The sequence below is a fragment of the Scomber japonicus genome, chromosome 11 (genome assembly GCF_027409825.1).
Source record: "Scomber japonicus isolate fScoJap1 chromosome 11, fScoJap1.pri, whole genome shotgun sequence".
Lineage (NCBI taxonomy): Eukaryota > Metazoa > Chordata > Actinopteri > Scombriformes > Scombridae > Scomber > Scomber japonicus.
The window spans coordinates 15974993-15992067 of record NC_070588.1 but is presented as its reverse complement, the minus strand read 5'-3'; the positions used below and the strand labels follow the sequence as shown (position 1 = coordinate 15992067).

Genomic DNA, 17075 nt, shown 5'->3' with positions numbered 1-17075 from the left:
ACCTCTTCCTGACAAATAGTGTGCAAACTTCACCTTCACCTTGTTGTGTTCCTTTTAAAATGGGGTGATGAACATATATATTTCCATCCATATGTGGTTACACTACATTTAAAAACAAAGTTAAGTGTACTTCACTGGCCTTATTTCGTGGTATACATTATAAAATGCATGTTTCACTTTTTAAACTGTTTATATTACTTAAACTGTTCGATTAGAACAACTAGTTGATTCAATAGATTGCTTACATTGTGTGTGAAGCAAAAATTAGCTGATTTCAGCGACGAGAATTTCTTTCTTTGATTTTATATAATTTGTACCTGAATATCTTTTTGTTTTGGGATGTTGGTCAGAGGAAACAAGACATTTGATCACTGATCACTGATGACTCTAAGAAACTGTGATGGACATTTAGTATAAATAGGTAAATGATAAATCAAAAATAGATTATAGTCAAATTGATAACACACTGCTGAAGTCACATTAAACTTTGTAGTCTGACACTACATTTATCATATTGTACTTATATTGTCTATTTTAGTTCATTACTATTGAAATTCTGTTTCTTCCACTTCTGCTACCCCTGTCTATGGTGTATATAGCACCTATGTGCATGTCGATTATCATATTTCCCTTACTTAGATCAATGGTCTAAGGATTTAGGATGTAATATATTGAACAGATTGTGAGGCCTCTGATATAAATGTATGATTTATCTTTATAAGCAGATTAAATTGACTTGATTTGAAAGTTGTCACATTAGGTTCATGATTGTTTGTAATATTTGCTGCTTTATTATTGTAATTAAGCTTTATGTCCTCAGTTGGACCCATAAACAGCACTTCATATTCAAAACTCTGGTCTGTTTCTCACATCAATGTTTAGTTGTTCCTCACTTTGTAGTGTGTGTTATGAAGTAAATGTTATGGGAGATGTTAATTAGATGTGGCCACAGGTTTGAATATACAGTCCAATCAGGAAGTACCTGCATTGTATAGACATAATGTGACTACTGTGAGTTGAAAAATTGCCAGGTAATACATTTTCCAGAGTCACACGCTTGCAAGTTGTTGCTCCATAAAAGCAAGCTTATTGTGTTATGACAGACCAGATAACACACTACAATAAACAATTGTCAGAGCTACATAAAGCCAGACCAGTGCTTGTTTGTCTTTCTGAATTATTTATGTTATTATATTATTTATAGTGTTTGGTTTCACTTATTTTAAAGGATGGCTGCAGATTCAAAGGTGATGTAAGCTACAGTACAAACACCCACATGTTACATCAGAAGCTGTGGATTCAGTGTAACAAATGTGGGGCAGGCTTTGTAATACATTGGAGGGATACAACACACATACACATCTGCGATGATGTGAATGTGATGGGTGTTATCTGCCACAGCTCAGGTCACTCAATTTTTAGATGATCTGCCAAAAACAAATGGTCAGTGAACTGCTTGCTAAGCAGGAGCCAAAACTGTTTCAGGAGAAGACTAATGAGAAATATGTTTCATAGCTGCAAAGCTACTGCAATTGAAATTAAGTTTTTATTTCCATCTTCAGACCCTTCAGAAAAAGGGGGATGGGGGGTGCACAGTGAGAGCAAAAGAGGAGGAGAGGCTTGGGTGGGAATTTATAGGGATGCTGGAAGTGGTGCAGTTTAGGTGTGGTCCTGCTAAATAAGCCTGAACTGTAAAACAATGATAAAAACAAGAAAATATGATAAAAGTAGATTAAAAAGACAGGATAAGAGATAAAATAGCAGTAAAAACATTTTAGGAGAAAGTAATGTCAAAAAATGTGTCTTAAAAGGTATTTTAAAAACTGAATAGACACATAAGGAGTCTTTGCTGAGTATTGGCTGAATAGATAGAATGTGTGAAAGCTGTCTGTTAGCTGATTGAGTTGGGAAGTAAAACAAATCTGAATAGAGTAAGAATTAAAGATACTCTTCCTGATTTAACTTATAAGCTTCCTTATTGTAGAGAGGTGTAGAGCTTTTTTATTTGTTCACATTGAAATGAAATTATTAATAACAATGTTTTTACTATTCTACATGTTTCTTAACTGTGATCTGCAGCAGTTATTTATCGTCTAACTTCATCATAAGTGCAATTGAACACAGTTGTGAGTCCTGACTGTCTGTGATGCTGTTATTGTGTAAATGTAGATGCAGCTTATGCCATAAGAGCTTAACATAAAACCAAAGTACAGTTTTCCTCTGAGATGAAATGGTGTCATATTATTTCTGCAGAAACACTTTCAGAATCCAGGCCAACATGAACTCATGCTGCTTTGGCTCACAAAAGCTTTGCAGGATATTTAGGTACTTTCATTTTGGCAGTCACCTGTTCGTTGTCCTTTTCTTTTTATTCCTCCAGACCTGCGGAGCGCTCTGGGGAAGATGTCGACATAATCCTGGCACGTCTAAAAAATGTCAAAGCCTTTGAGAGATTCCAACCCAGTTTGCTGCAGCAGATATGCCTCTGTGGCTTTTATGAATGCTTGGAGAAAGGCATTACCTGTAGGTCAAAAGACACTATGCTCTGAAAGTTTCCCATATCTGAAAACAAAACAGTTCATTAAAATGAAATCTGTGCTGTGTTTTTCAGTGTATCGACAAGGAGACATTGGCACCAGCTGGTATGCCGTCCTCTCTGGTTCCCTGGATGTGAAAGTGTCAGAGACATCAAGTTATCAGGTATGACTGATGTGATTTCCCACGCATGATATGATACACCAGTTTTAGCCGACAGATAATAAAACAAATAAGACTTAAAGGTGGGGATGGCTCTCTTCTTTCTAGCCTGTTCTCTCTCACATATCAGCATATCAGGCTCGCATCTCTTTTTAAACAGACAATAAAATACATTCCAGTCCCCCCCCAGTCTCCTAAATTTTACAATCATTCTTTGACAATTTGAATAATTTTGTCTGCAAAGACCCACTTGAAATTCATCACACATGCAAAAGAATTCACATCGAACCTGAAGCTTGTGTGTGAAGTGAGGGCTGAAAAGAGCATTTTGCTTATTACATTATTGAATATTTTTAATCTTGCAGCTTCATACGGCTCAGTTTGTCTGGGTGCTGATTGGGGTAATTTCTTTGCTGACTGGAGGGTATTCATCTATCTGCCATAAGTGTTCAGGTGATTGCCTCTAACCTTTGAGAGTGATCTGATCAGTGCCGAGCACCGCTCCTCAAGTGCTGAGCACAAAAGCCCTTTCTTTCAGCAGAATAAGGGCATTACATTAGCATTGTACTGTGTCTGATATGTTTCATCCTTTCCTTATGTTAATGGAGGAAATATCCCTTGTAGAGCACCATATCTGTTTCTCTTGTAGGATGCTGTTACTATATGTACACTGGGCACAGGCACAGCATTTGGGGAGTCGATCCTGGATAACACCCCCCGGCATGCCACCATTGTCACGCGGGAATTCAGTGAGCTCCTACGCATTGAACAGAGGGAGTTCAGGTCCCTGTGGGAGGTGAGTACCTCGGTTTGCTCCATCTGTACTTGTATCAGCCTACAGAAATTCTCTGGTTACATTTACAGCCTGTGATACATCTCACAGATGAACTCAAGGTAAGAGATTATATCATAGGAGCTAAACTGAATGCAACTCTTTTCTTTAATCTGTTTGTTTCCTTTGAGTAATAGGACTAAGATTAGGTACACTGATATGAATAATACATAGTTCTTAGTAAAACAAATGCCAAGGACACATTTAAAGATGCAGTGTGTGAAATTTAGTGTCATCTAGCAGAACGGACTTGGCAGAAATGGAATATTAGATTCATAAGTATGTTTTAATCACTGTATAATCACATTAATATAAGAATTGTTGTGTTTTCATTACCTTTATATCTATATAGTGAGTGGGTCCTCTTCCACGGAGCCCATAATGTTACACCGCCATGTTTCTATAATATCAAAGTATGGACAAACCAAATACTGACTCTAGAGAGGGCAGACTCTGTAGGTCCCCCTGCACTAATGTAAGGGGAGGGTGAGGGGAGACAATGTCAGCTGATTGCAGTCTGCACCCTCACCACTAGAGGCCACTAAATCCTACACACTGGTCCTTTAACTATGTTACCTGAAATAACACTAACCTGGTTCCTGACCTCTGAATTTCTGCCATGACTTTTTTTCGTGATTCAAATAATGAAGTGAAACAAAATTTGTCTGATTATGAGGCTATGATCAAACAGGAATTGTATTTGGAGAATAACCTACAATAACAGGTAAAAAAATGACTATTTTTATATATTTAAAGCAAAAAATCTGACACTTTTTTACATTGTTAAGTCATTAATTGTAGAGACAAAGCCCATACCTAATGATAGAGTGGGTTGCTTAAAGACAGCCTTCATCACAGTTCATTTATCCTTAATTCTGTGAACTACTCAGGCTGCAGCATCAAGCCATACAACAACCACCTGTCTCAGTTGGTTCTGGTTGGAACTGAAACTCTGAATGTGAAAACTGTGATGAACTGAGCTGAATGAAAGCCAAAGCGTAGGTGGGGTGTAAATTGTCTTGTTGATTAGTGGAGGTTGGATCATGCCTTTATTGTTGGAGTAACATGAGCTGAACTAATTAGGACACTGTTAACCTTCTGCTCCAAAGTTTGTGTGAAAACACTCCCACTAGGTTTCATCAGGGCACTAGATGTTTACACCTTTTGACCACTAGATGGAACTACAGTGCTGAGAAACCCCCTCTGGTTCTGTGTGTTTACTGATGTCTTTATTGTATGCTTTTTTTCAGCCTCCCAAACACAACACAGACTCAGTGTTAATGAAGCATCACGTGACATTTATGTATTTACATATATTGTCAGCACAAACATCACATTTAGTCTTGCAGCAGATGGCTTCAGAGATCAAACTGTATGTGACAAGATACTAAAGATTAACAGTATTGTTAGGTTGTTCCTCTCCTCTTTCACACTCATCTACTAATCTCCTCAGACTGCATGTTGGCTGGTAGGTGTCATGCTGTTTAGAGGCCCCTCTCTTCTCTCAGCTCCCCCTCTGCCTGAGCTGCTGCACTGGGTTGGTTTCCTGAGTGAGACAGCCCTTTTCCTCTGGGACCGAAGGGCATAGGGGCTGTTAAATCAGGGACTGTGTGTCTTTGTCAGTGCACTCACCAGCAGTGCGACTGGATACTTAACTCTGGCTGGATGAGTGTGGAGGATCACGTGAAAGGAACCACTAGGCTACACATTTCACCTCTGCCCCGGGGCGACCTCCTCAATAAGGTGTGTTTCAGATGAGATTATACAGCATCTGATCTTCTTTCCATCTTTCTGGCTTTGGGTTGTTTTGTGATGTAATGATACACAGTGAGAGGACTGTTTTAAAGATGTTCTTTGGCGAAGGGTAATATGGGACTGCTTTCTTTTGATGATACCTAGCATAGTTGTAATTTTGACAGTCTAGGAGCAAAACCATTTTTATATCAGAAATTGTAACACGTGGACAGGGCATAACTTGAATATATATTTGAATATATTTCATATTCATATTTTTGTTTAATCTAGTATTTTTTGTTTAAATAGTTAAGATGACAGCAGTGGGTAAAATATTTATCATCATGTATCATCTTTCCAAGCTTACATCTTTATTAAACCAAAATACACTCTATTGGAGAATATATTTTTTCTTTTTGAAATATTTGCATCAGTTTAATCTCTCACACGGGTTGATTTACATGTTTTCCAAAAAGATGTTGACTCTTTTTGCTCTCAATGGGGTTTTACAGTGTTTTCAGATGCACTTCAGCCAAAAACCATGACAACCATTTACCGCATCTGCATCAATACACCGATCTTTTGTTGTTGTTGTTGATGTGCTTTTTGGCTGTGTCTCACAAGTTGTCCAAACTGTGACTGAACTGCTATTGAGTCAAGTTTTACATAATTAGCTTGTTTACAGATAATTGTCACACTATCTTTTCAATATCTTACACTTTGCTCATATAACAGTTTCACCAAATAATTATCCCTGGCAATGGTACGTATTTATCCTGCCAGTGTTGCCGCAATGCACAAAGATTGTTTATGTAATATCTTGTTACTGGTGGCATCAGACATCATCGTGCCAGATCTAATGTACTGTGGTGACAAACTGCCTCAGACTTCCCTAGGTGGTTTTCTGGCTGTTTTTGCAAATTAAGTTAATTTACTTCACGGAGGCTTGAATTGCATTTTGCTGTTCATAAAAAAACTTCTCTGTTCACCCTGGTTTTTAGAGCTGAATACAGATCTCGTCCAGCTTAAAAGACTAGGATTTCTATATTTTTCTTTTTGTCAAAAAATCTCATGTGCTGATCCAAACCAACAATGAACTCATCCTACTTACAAGTATTGTGCGTATATCCAAAGCCTGATATATCGCACTACTCTGTGCCGTAGCTCTCCATTGTTGTGCAAAAACTATTAAAAACACATCAGTGAGCCACACTGTTGCTCTGGGTGACATGTCCCCTTGCCCTGATGGCAGTGGCTCCCATAATTAGTTTAGAAATGTCTCCAAAAAGTAATAACAGCAAAAACATTTTTAGTCTCAGAGGAGCAGTTCTTTGCACCCGTTTACAGAGCTTCAGGAGCTTATCGTGATATATTACATATTGACTTTGAATTTCTTTGCCAAATTAGCAATGCAGCACAAAGTCAAGTAGCTGTCTTATGTAGCACAACATGCTTGCCGAGCTCTGTAAATGGAACCACGTACAAGGAACTTTTCCTCTGAAAATGACCATCCTATCCCTGTTATTAGTTTTTGGAGCTGTTTCTAAATAAATTATGGTTGCCTACTGCCTTCATGGCAACCAGTGCAACTGTATTTATCTTTGATGTGTATTTAATAGTTTTTGGACAACAATTGAAGTCTACAATACAGAAGAATATAGATATTTCTGATATATCCTAAAATATATCAGGCTTTGGATGTACACAAAGTACTTGTAAGTAGGATGAGTCAATTGTTGGTTTATCTCTGCACATGAGATTTGTTGACAATAAGAAAAATATAGAATATCGTCAGCCTAATCTTTTAAGCTGCATGAGGTCCGTATTCTTATTGCTTACAGCCCTGAAAACCAGGGTAAACAAACAAATACACTACTGATTGATGCCAACTGTTATGGGGATATGGCAAAGGAGTGCAAAGGGAAAGGCATTACCTACTCCACTGTAAGCTGAAGAGTAAAGCCCTGAAACAAACTAACACGCCTCCTCCTCCTCCTCCACCCACACAGATCTGTCCTCCTGCAGAGCGCCCATGGCCAAGCGCTCTCACAAAACTATGCCAGAGTGAGCACAGCATTGCCCTAATGAACCGATGGATAATATGTCTTATTCATGACTGTTCATGTCAATTATTCAGTATATACAACACCAGTCAAAAGTTGGGATGCACTTTCTCAGTCAAGTGAATGGGAAGGTGTGTCCAAACTTGACTCGTACTGCATATTTCCCATGTCTGCTTTCCTAAAATCTTTATGGAACTGTTCAGTAAATGTGAGGATTGATGTTCAATATTTCTTGCAAATGGCTGTAGGACGAGCACACATAGCAATGTTGCTGCATCTATGAGTGGTCCATGCATACCACTCATGCATACAATCCTAATATTTCTTTTCCTCATGCTGCTGACTGCCACAGTCCTACCATAATGGCTTTCATGCAGCTTGGCACGTGACAGAAGCTGGATTCTGTTACTGGGAACAAGCAGCCGTGTGCTTGTTTGTTTAACAGAGCAGAGATGAGCCGAGTTGTGCACACACTGACCGAAGCTCAGATGGCCTGATCATCAATTTGCTCTTCACTTTGTTTCCTGCTTCCGATGTTAATGGCGATTGAAATAACTCAATTGTGATTTGTGTTTTTAGGGTTGAAAGGCAGTTCCCTCTGAGTCAGGAAGCTTTGCTATTTTGGAATAGATGTTGGAAATAACACATCATAGAAGGACAGCTTTACGGGCATGCTTTTTATGCATGCATGTAACATGCAACACAGGGTTCAGATGCTTACGGTTGTATGTATTCTGCATGTATGTTTATGCTTGGGGCATATCTGTTGGGGGCTGAGCTGTGTGAGTGGGTGGGGGTAATATGTGTGTCATTACCATTAGTCCGTAGAACCAGCCTGATGAGCAGCCAGTGGAGTAAGCTGATGAAAAAGGAAGTGGCAGGACGCAGTGTGCCCTCTGGTGTCTGAGGATTTTGGGTGGAGAGTTGGAAAATTAGGTCACATGGATCCTCTCTGGGTTCACCATCCAAGTAGCAGGTCACATCCCAGGCCAGAGTCCTTCCAAGTGTACAGCGGATATGTGCATGGAAAGAGCAGGAAGATCATATCAAAACATTTCTGTATTACTCTCTTATCTCTGCTCACAGAGTTGTTACATAATCAAAAGCCTGGAATCTGAACTCTAGCTTATAAAATAAAACAACCCACAAAAGCAATTTTTTTCACAAGGTTCATTTCAGAATTTAGTCTGAAGGATTTATACAAATCAGATGAAATACAGAGAAAGATTTGGTTGAAAGTCGTCTGTAAATTCACAAAACCAAACTAGAGTGCAGAATAGAAATGTGCGGATGTAAAATCATCAAAATGGAACAAACAACAACAACCCAGCTTTCTCTTAGTTTGAGTCTTCCATATCACTGAAGCGAGGCGTGTTTGTATATTTACACTTGTGACCAATATTTTGTCTGTGTGTGGTTATAGTTGAACCCATATCCTCAAGTGAAACCCTAGCGTGTAGGAGCACACTAAATTAAATTCAAATAAAAACAGTCCTGATTGTTACTGACATGAGGAGAAAAGAAGGAGCACAGAATATGTTTTCTCTCTGGTGCTTTTGTTTGCCTAAGTCCTTCATAATGTCAACCAAAATACATTTTATAAATCAGCTTTGTCTTAAATTGGTGCCTGTTCAGTAAGAGCTTTAATTCCATCAAAATCAGGATGGCCGATGTCAAATCCAAAACAGGACATGATTTCAAGACTCTTGGTTTCCCTGATACTTTTGCAGCTAAATTATTGTGTTCTATTTGGGAAGTGTAAAGTGTATGATTTAACATGGTGATTCATTGAGACACAACTACACCTACTCTTTATTTGCCCCCCACCCCACATCTCTCTGTTTCTCAGTCACATATCCATTCGATTATCCTCTCTCTGGTAGGATCACAAGACATATTTAATTCATACCAAATGCCATGAATAAGGTTGTGTTTAAAATTTCCACAATACTTCTTGAGGCATTAGGAGACGTGTGTTATGTTTGTTTGCCCCTTTAAAATGTACAAATTTGGAAATAAATAAATAAATGAAGTAAATCATTTACTTATGAATAAATATCGACTATTTTCTTTTATTATTGTTATTTTATGACCTTTATCTGGTCTGTTATTCACAAAAAAACATACTTGTGTGACTTATGAATGTGAGGGTCATTAGTGTATTTTTTTAAATATATAATGAGCCTTCTTATTAAAAGTTTGAACAAAATAACAAAAACAGACAACGATCATTTCACTTAATTGGGTCCTATCAGAAATAAACCTGCACATACACACACACCTACAGGGTGGTAGTGAGTGGACCAAATTGACCTCTAAGTTACAGATAGCCACGCTGTGAAACGGCCCCATGTAAACATACAGTATATTGACTCTCTCATAAGCAGTAAACTGATAATTGTTGAAGCCCACTTCAAGGGGGTGGATAGTATTAGTGAGACTTTTTTGTTGACATTTTATTTCCTTAACATATTTTTAGTTTTAAAACTAATGTTGGGGAAATGTTATACATAGTAGTAGAAGTTTTTGATAATGTGGTAAATTTCTTGATTGGAAAATGCTCTGGGAATTCAATTCAGATGTCTTTTGGCCTTGATAAGTAACAAAGTCAAAGATAAGACACCATCTGGTCTCTGTCCTTGAGAGGAAGGAGCTAACTGATAGGAGTAGGATACTGGATAGTGCTGTCTGTACATTTTAGTGTTGGACTGGATGTTCAAAGGATGATTCTCAAGTTCAACTAAATTCTGCTGTTAAATCCACAGTGGGATATGTTTCCCTGAAGAGCTGATGGAAGCAGAAGTGACACTTTTACAATATATTTGTATATTTCTGGTTACTGTACTTCACATCCTGTGTAACTGGCCACTCGTGTGTGTGTAAGAGAGAGAGAGAGAGAGAGAGAGAGAGAGATCGAGCATGCTCTCCTGCATGCTCAGTGACTAGAGTTGAGTAATCACCTAGCAACTGCTGCTCAGAAAAAGTCAGCAGCTGACTTACACTCGGCTGTGCTCCGAGGCTGACAGTCTGCTCACTCTGTTCCCAGAGTGGCGTGCAGGCTGTTGTGATGGAGCTGCTTGGATCATGTTGGACCATGCTCTATATGACCCATGACTAGTGTGGCACTCTTGGATGTACTGGACGTGGATTAAGAGGCTGCGGAGGACCTTCCAGTCATTAACAAGAGTAATAGGCTAAGTACTTGCGAGGGACGCTGATAGCATCTTTAGGTAATCTTTGCTAAACTTTTGAGCAATGCAATGCATTTGATGCAAATACTGGATTAGATTTGGGGAAAGTGAGAACATTCATGCTTATTTTGAAGCATCGGGAGGGTTTGCCTTTCAAATGTCAAAAGTAAAGTAAAGTGTTTCTTTCCAAATATAAATATAAACATGTAATATAAGTGCACGCGTGTCATAAGTGTTTCTTGCTGTAACTGTTTCTTACAGTGCAAACATGAAGTCAGCCTCTTGGGAGGGTCTTCCTACAATTGTTTCCCCAAGTGGCTTGAAGTGTGTCTGTAAGAGTTCAGAATAATGAGAGAATGGTTTAGGAACAGTTTGCACTATGTGTGTTATGTAATGTGGGGTGAATATTCAAAATATAGGAGTGCATTCATGCACAGTGATGCTCACAATGCAATAACGTGCTCAAGCATGAAAGACTGAGGAGAGGCTTGATCTGAGAATTCACTGAGATAGCTGGTTTGATATCTTCACTGATCTGTTGTTATGACACAAATAATTATATCTTTGAACTCTTCAAAGCTTACTAACCATGTGCATCAGATAGAGATTCAGGCTGTTTATTTGGCAATATTTCACTCCATGGTCTGTAGGGCAAAATATAAAATTTCACATTATTAGTAGAGGGCAGGGTTAAGGGATATGTAAGAGCTATCCTGCTGTTGTGAACAGTGAAGTCAGTGTATCAGAGCAGATAAGCACAACAGTTGACCGAGCTTGACTGAAGGGAATACAAAATGGCACATCTGTTGTTGCAGACATTTCCTCGTTTTATGTAAGGATACGATCAGTGTGGTGATGAATGCAGAATCATAGACAACTTGGGATATTTGTTTAGCATACAGATACCTGATTATTATTGTATTTATTGAAACGTGTATGATCATGTTATGTGTCATCATTGAATAATTGCGGATGTGATGTTTATCTTAAATGTGTCCTATAGGTATTGGTGCCAAAATGTCAAGACTGAATGCTTTATGCCTGATGCTACGGCCAATTTAGTGTATTTTTCTCATGCCACAATACTGCTCAGCTGCTTGCTCCCAGCATGCGTAACAGTTCCAACAGTTTGAGCACTTTTTGGATGGGCATGATATTTTTCCAGTTGAATTGTCATTAGTTGAAGATGCAGCTGCAATATAAAATATGTCGCTTTGATGGACAGTGACCATAGTAATTTAAGGAGATAACAAAGTAAGAAACATCCACTATTCAAGCTTAAAATTCAGTTGCCGGTGCCACTAATGGTGGGTGTGAGATTGTAAGATCAATTCACCCTCAGATTGTTGGGAAAGTTTCGGATAATGTTTCAATAATTTGTTCTTGATTACAATGATTGACACCTCTGGCTGGCACATTCTCCAAGCTGCGACTGGTGGGGACCATATTTAAAGCCATTTGCCATATCAAACTGAAAATATGGTTTATCAATGGAATCATCAAATTCTCTTGTAGATCACTTACATGCTATTATGTTGAGGAACGTTGACACTTACATCTGCACTAATAAACAGACTAATTTCTAAAATGCTGTGAAACTGGGTTATATCTGTATGAAGAACTTGTTTCAGTGAGATCTCCATTTGAGTTCACACAGAAACACTTGCACTGAACATTCCTCATCATCCTTTTTCGGTTAGCAAAATTCAAAATTATTGACTGCCAAATAACCACAAGTGAAAGTAAATATCTACAAAGTGCTGCATTGAAATTATTCAAAAACCTGGAAGATTTGGAGACACAAGTCGTAAATTGAAAGATTATACTCTGTGATTTGAGACCTCACACTGACATGAAACATCTGCTTCAATGTGGACAACCAGTAGCAGATACCTGTATCACAGTTTATCTATATTGTAAAACATTGATTGACAACTTAAGGAAAACCTTGTGCACTTACTAATAATTTTAAAACCATGCATTATGGATTGAAAATCACAGACACTGCCATCACGAGCATAAGATCTATTGGAAGTGAGTGTTTATTTCCAGTGTCAGGCTGTGAAGGGATTTAGCCTTCTGCACTGCAAAGCCACCTGATCAATATCACTTTAAACAACATACTTCTTACCTGAAGTGTTTTTAATATGTCTCAGCTACTCTGAGTAAATCTACATGAAGGAACAGATCATAATATCCTAATGTGATGTAATCAGTTTATTAAAGTTGCACAATAATTTGTAGGAGAAAGGATTGAATAAGAAGCCACCATTGCAACCACTGAGTGTGCTGTCTGGATGTCAAATCGTGATGCATGATTTAACCCAGTCGAATATGCCTAAAGGTCTGTCCATGCTGCAACATTTGCAACGTTAATAGTGCACCTTCTGTGCAGAGCTGGCTGTGAGTCCCAATGGAGCTTGTTTATGTCTCATGACCATTGACTATCCATTTGTCAGTAATCTGTGGTAATAACTACAGTGATATAGAAAGAGAGTTATCCTAAAAAGCATGTAGAGATCTATCTTATTCCCATGACAGGACATAATAGATGATTAGGACATTAAGTAACTGCACATATCAGACCCAATGGTTGTTAAATGGTGACATGAAGTACTGTCATTAATATTTGAATCTGCCTTTCAAGGGAACATGGCAACACATTTAGTTGTAGATGTCTTTATGAACAAGGCTGATATATATTTTATGTTGGGATGTCAGACATACATTTATCATCACATTAGTCACAATGCAAATACAACTGCACTTAATCACTAAAGTATTCTCTGTAGTTGACATTTGAAATGGTTTAATGCCATAATACTCATATGGGATTAAAATGATGAAGGTAAATGTGTGAATAATGCACTCTTTTTCTATTTATCTTGCAGATAGTAAGATGTGAAGATCAACATCACTCTGATATTGCATTAAATATTAAGCTACAGTCAGTAGCCAGTTAGCTAAGCTTAGCACAAAGACGAAAGACGAAAAGCATGGGGAAACTAGCTAGCTAACCCGACTTATCTGTACAAAAACCTTTTACAAAAGTGTAACAACGTCAAAGCCAGGCTAGTTTCCCACTGTTTTTATGCAAAACTAAACTAATTGTCTCCCAGCTTCATATCTAGCAAACAAACCTGAGATTGTTAACAATCTTTTGTTCTAAATCTTGGCAATAAAGTAAATAAGCATTACCAACTATTAATGTAATGGTTATGAAGTGCTCAGCATTAAAAGGTTGAATATGTAGAATATTTATTAAAAGCTATATTTTAAAAAAAATAATACAGCCACGGGGCATTTTGAGGGGTACAGAATGAAAGTATTGCTTTTCCATAAAAAAAAAATATTTAGTCTGAATTAATATTTAAAAAAAGTTTTGACGGGTTCGACAATGACGTTCTGTGTACATTGTACCAGCCAATTAGCGGCCGGAATTGCGGGTTGCCAGGGTTATCTGTTGTTCCGGCGCAGCTACTGTAGGCTGGCACTGGGTGAAATGGAGTTGTAAACAAGCAGCGCCGTGTTGGACTTACTAAAACCAGCGTTTTTTGCTCTCAAGTACAACTTTTCATCACAAAACTTCGAAGGTAAGACAGAATATCTGTTAGTCGCTGTAAATAAGTGGTTGTTTACCTTTGTATTCTTTGGCTGCTGGTTCACTGAGTTTTTAGCGTAATAATAGTGGTATTGTTGAACTCGCCAGGGTCTTAGCTTTCATATGAGATGCTATTTGTTTGTGTACCATGAAGTATCAAAACGGTAGAAATGGAAATGTGGAGAGTGGGTTGACTTTCTGACGCTATTCGGATTTTGATATTTGATCATTAACCTCTTAACGCACGCTGTTCCGTTCACGGGACGGGACAGATGTTAGGAAGTAGCCACACGTTCTTCTGAATGTTTTAAACACCAACCCTTAAACATACATATTCATGCCGTACATAGTTGGAAAGCTTAGATTGACCTGATTCATTCAAGACCACTCACGATTTATATGGTTGCTCACAGCCGTAATAGTATTAGCGATTAGCTTGGCTAGCCCCTGAGCTAAGTAAGAACAGCTATAATGCCTACATACCTTCAAAGTCTTCCCTTTATCCACAACGTTCATCTTATGACTCAGGACTTTCTGTACAGCTCGCCAAGTATCCATTCTGCTGAAATATGAAATCCGTTTCCTTCTAACCGGAATACTTTCCTCAATATGTCAACATGTATTTAGTCCAACACGTAATGTAATAACACAAATAACAAACCATATACGGTCCGTAGAGACATTCGAAGGACTTTGGTACACGTGACTAGATGTTTACGACCGTGAGCCTCTTCTGCTTCTGACTACACCACACAAAAGCCAATCAGTGTTTAGGATTAGGCAGTACATGCAGAGACATTGCTGCTACCATAGACATATATACGTATATATGTCTATGGCTGCTACTCCCACAATGTAATGTACCTCGGTGGTTCAAGTCAGTTACAGCGAGGGTATGTTCGCTTCCTGTTTTCAAAATAAAAGCACCAACTCTATCGTTATGGTTTTCTTAATAATAAAAGGCAACGGGTGTTTTATTTTGTGAAAATGACCGGAAGTGCGTTACTCGCTACGGCTAACTTGAGCGGCTCCGAATTCGCAGGAACAAAACTTTAAGCAGATGTTATTTGGACAAATTAGCGTCACATTGTGGATCTAAAGGGCTACTTTCCTAAAAAGGTTAGACATGTGGATAAAGTGGTATATTTACAGAGTTAGAGCTAAAATAAAATCCGGCACCGGACCTGGCAACCCAACTGCTGGAATTACTTTTTGGTTGTTGCGACTACGATCTCGAGAGATTAGATGGCGTTGTTCTGCTCATTCTACATATTCTACCTTTAATGGTACACAACTCCCAATTCAGCACTATGGAATAACAAAAAAGGTGATAAATCTAGATGCATTCTTTAAATCTCTGTCATTAAAGGACCAGTGTGTAGGATTTAGTGGCATCTAGTGGTGAAATTGCAACCAACTGAATATAGTCAGTGCTTGATTTGTCCGTTCTGGGCTACCATAAAAACATGGTGGTGCAACATGGCAGTGTCGAGGACCCGCTCCCTATGTAGATATAAACAGCTCATTCTATGGTAATGAAAACAATGATTAGTATTTTCAGGTGATTATACACTAATTAAAACATATTTATGAATGTTATATTCTAGGGTTTAACAATTAATTGTATTGAATTTACAATATAAAATTGCCAGAGGTGCAATATTTGTTAAAGGTGAAATATGTTTCAAAATATAATTTTAACTTTCCCTGGCTTATATCCTACAGACTCAAGAAAAAGTTGTTTGGTATAGATTGTTACAAAGCACATCATAATATTTTTTTGTTTTTCAATGAAAATGAGAATATTGATGTACCATTATCATTCCCTCTAACATCGTAAATCATTTTGTAATTGCAATATCAGTCAAACTAATATATATAATTTAACACAATGCACCTTTACCGGATGTCATAGATGAAATAGACTCAGTAAAAACATGCATTATTGGATTTTGAAGGATATTCATCTTTATTTTCTATGGCACTTTTCTATAACAATAGTTACACAGCGTATCACAGAGCACAATAAAAACCCAAGAATATATCAACAGATAAGGGATAAAAATAATAAAATGTAATCTAACATATATACAGACAAATGGTAAAACTAAATAATGTGAAAAAAACAGCTTCTTACAATGAGCTAGAGGTTGTAAAATAGCTCCTCATGGAAACAAAAGCACTGTGTGGTGTGAGAGTCAATAACATCATTACTAACAAAGTAGAAACTTAAATGCATTTTACACTCCTGACTATGGCTGTAATCCTCTGCTAAAACAACACCCCCACCCTTCCTACTGGATTCAGCTCCTCAGGGAGTCTGGCTTTATTGGCTCAGGGGGTTGAGTTCATTTGTTCATGTGCTGCTCAGTTTAAGTGCTCCTCCCTAATCCTAAATCCTTTAATTGTCAACAAAGTCAGATAGGCTTGTCCAAGTGACTCTGAAGGCTTCATTACTGTTGAACATCTTTGCATTGATTAACTTTGAATAATTGAATTTGTTGTATGCATGTGTACACAACTCCCTCTGTAGTCTCAAACAACAGATTTTCATAATTTGAGCATTGTAGTGACATTGGTCTGTTCTATTTGGTATTTAAATGAGCAGCAAGTCGGTCCTCACTTTTGAGTAGAAATGCTATCAAATATGGTGAGACATTTCTAAATAGCTTGTTAGTTGATGGGAAAAGCTGCTAAAGTGATTAACTGACGTCAGGGGGAGGAATTTAATTTAAAAGGTGACCTCTGAGAATACATTACCATCCAGGAACAAATGGCTTTAGACTTCTAGCTTTCATTCAGTGTCCTTTGACCAGAACATAGGAAGGCAGAGAGAATTGACCAGCCACTAAGTGATCCGCAATCAGCTTTTCATTGACCTAAAATGTCATTTATTTTGTGCATAACACGTTTTTGTGTTTTTTTAGTTTTAGTTCTCAACCTCAAATTAATCTTGA

At 37.9% G+C, this 17075-nt stretch overlaps 1 protein-coding gene across 1 annotated transcript in view; it reads left to right on the top strand.

The window, feature by feature from the left end:
• Nucleotides 1-17075, top strand: part of rapgef4a (Rap guanine nucleotide exchange factor 4a) — a 37790-nt gene that overhangs the window by 1756 nt on the left and 18959 nt on the right. Inside the window, exons 2-4 of the mRNA XM_053328016.1 lie at nt 2381-2523; nt 2612-2700; nt 3347-3493. Of these exons, the coding sequence (XP_053183991.1) occupies nt 2381-2523; nt 2612-2700; nt 3347-3493 (379 nt within the window). The remainder of the gene's footprint in view (nt 1-2380; nt 2524-2611; nt 2701-3346; nt 3494-17075) is intronic.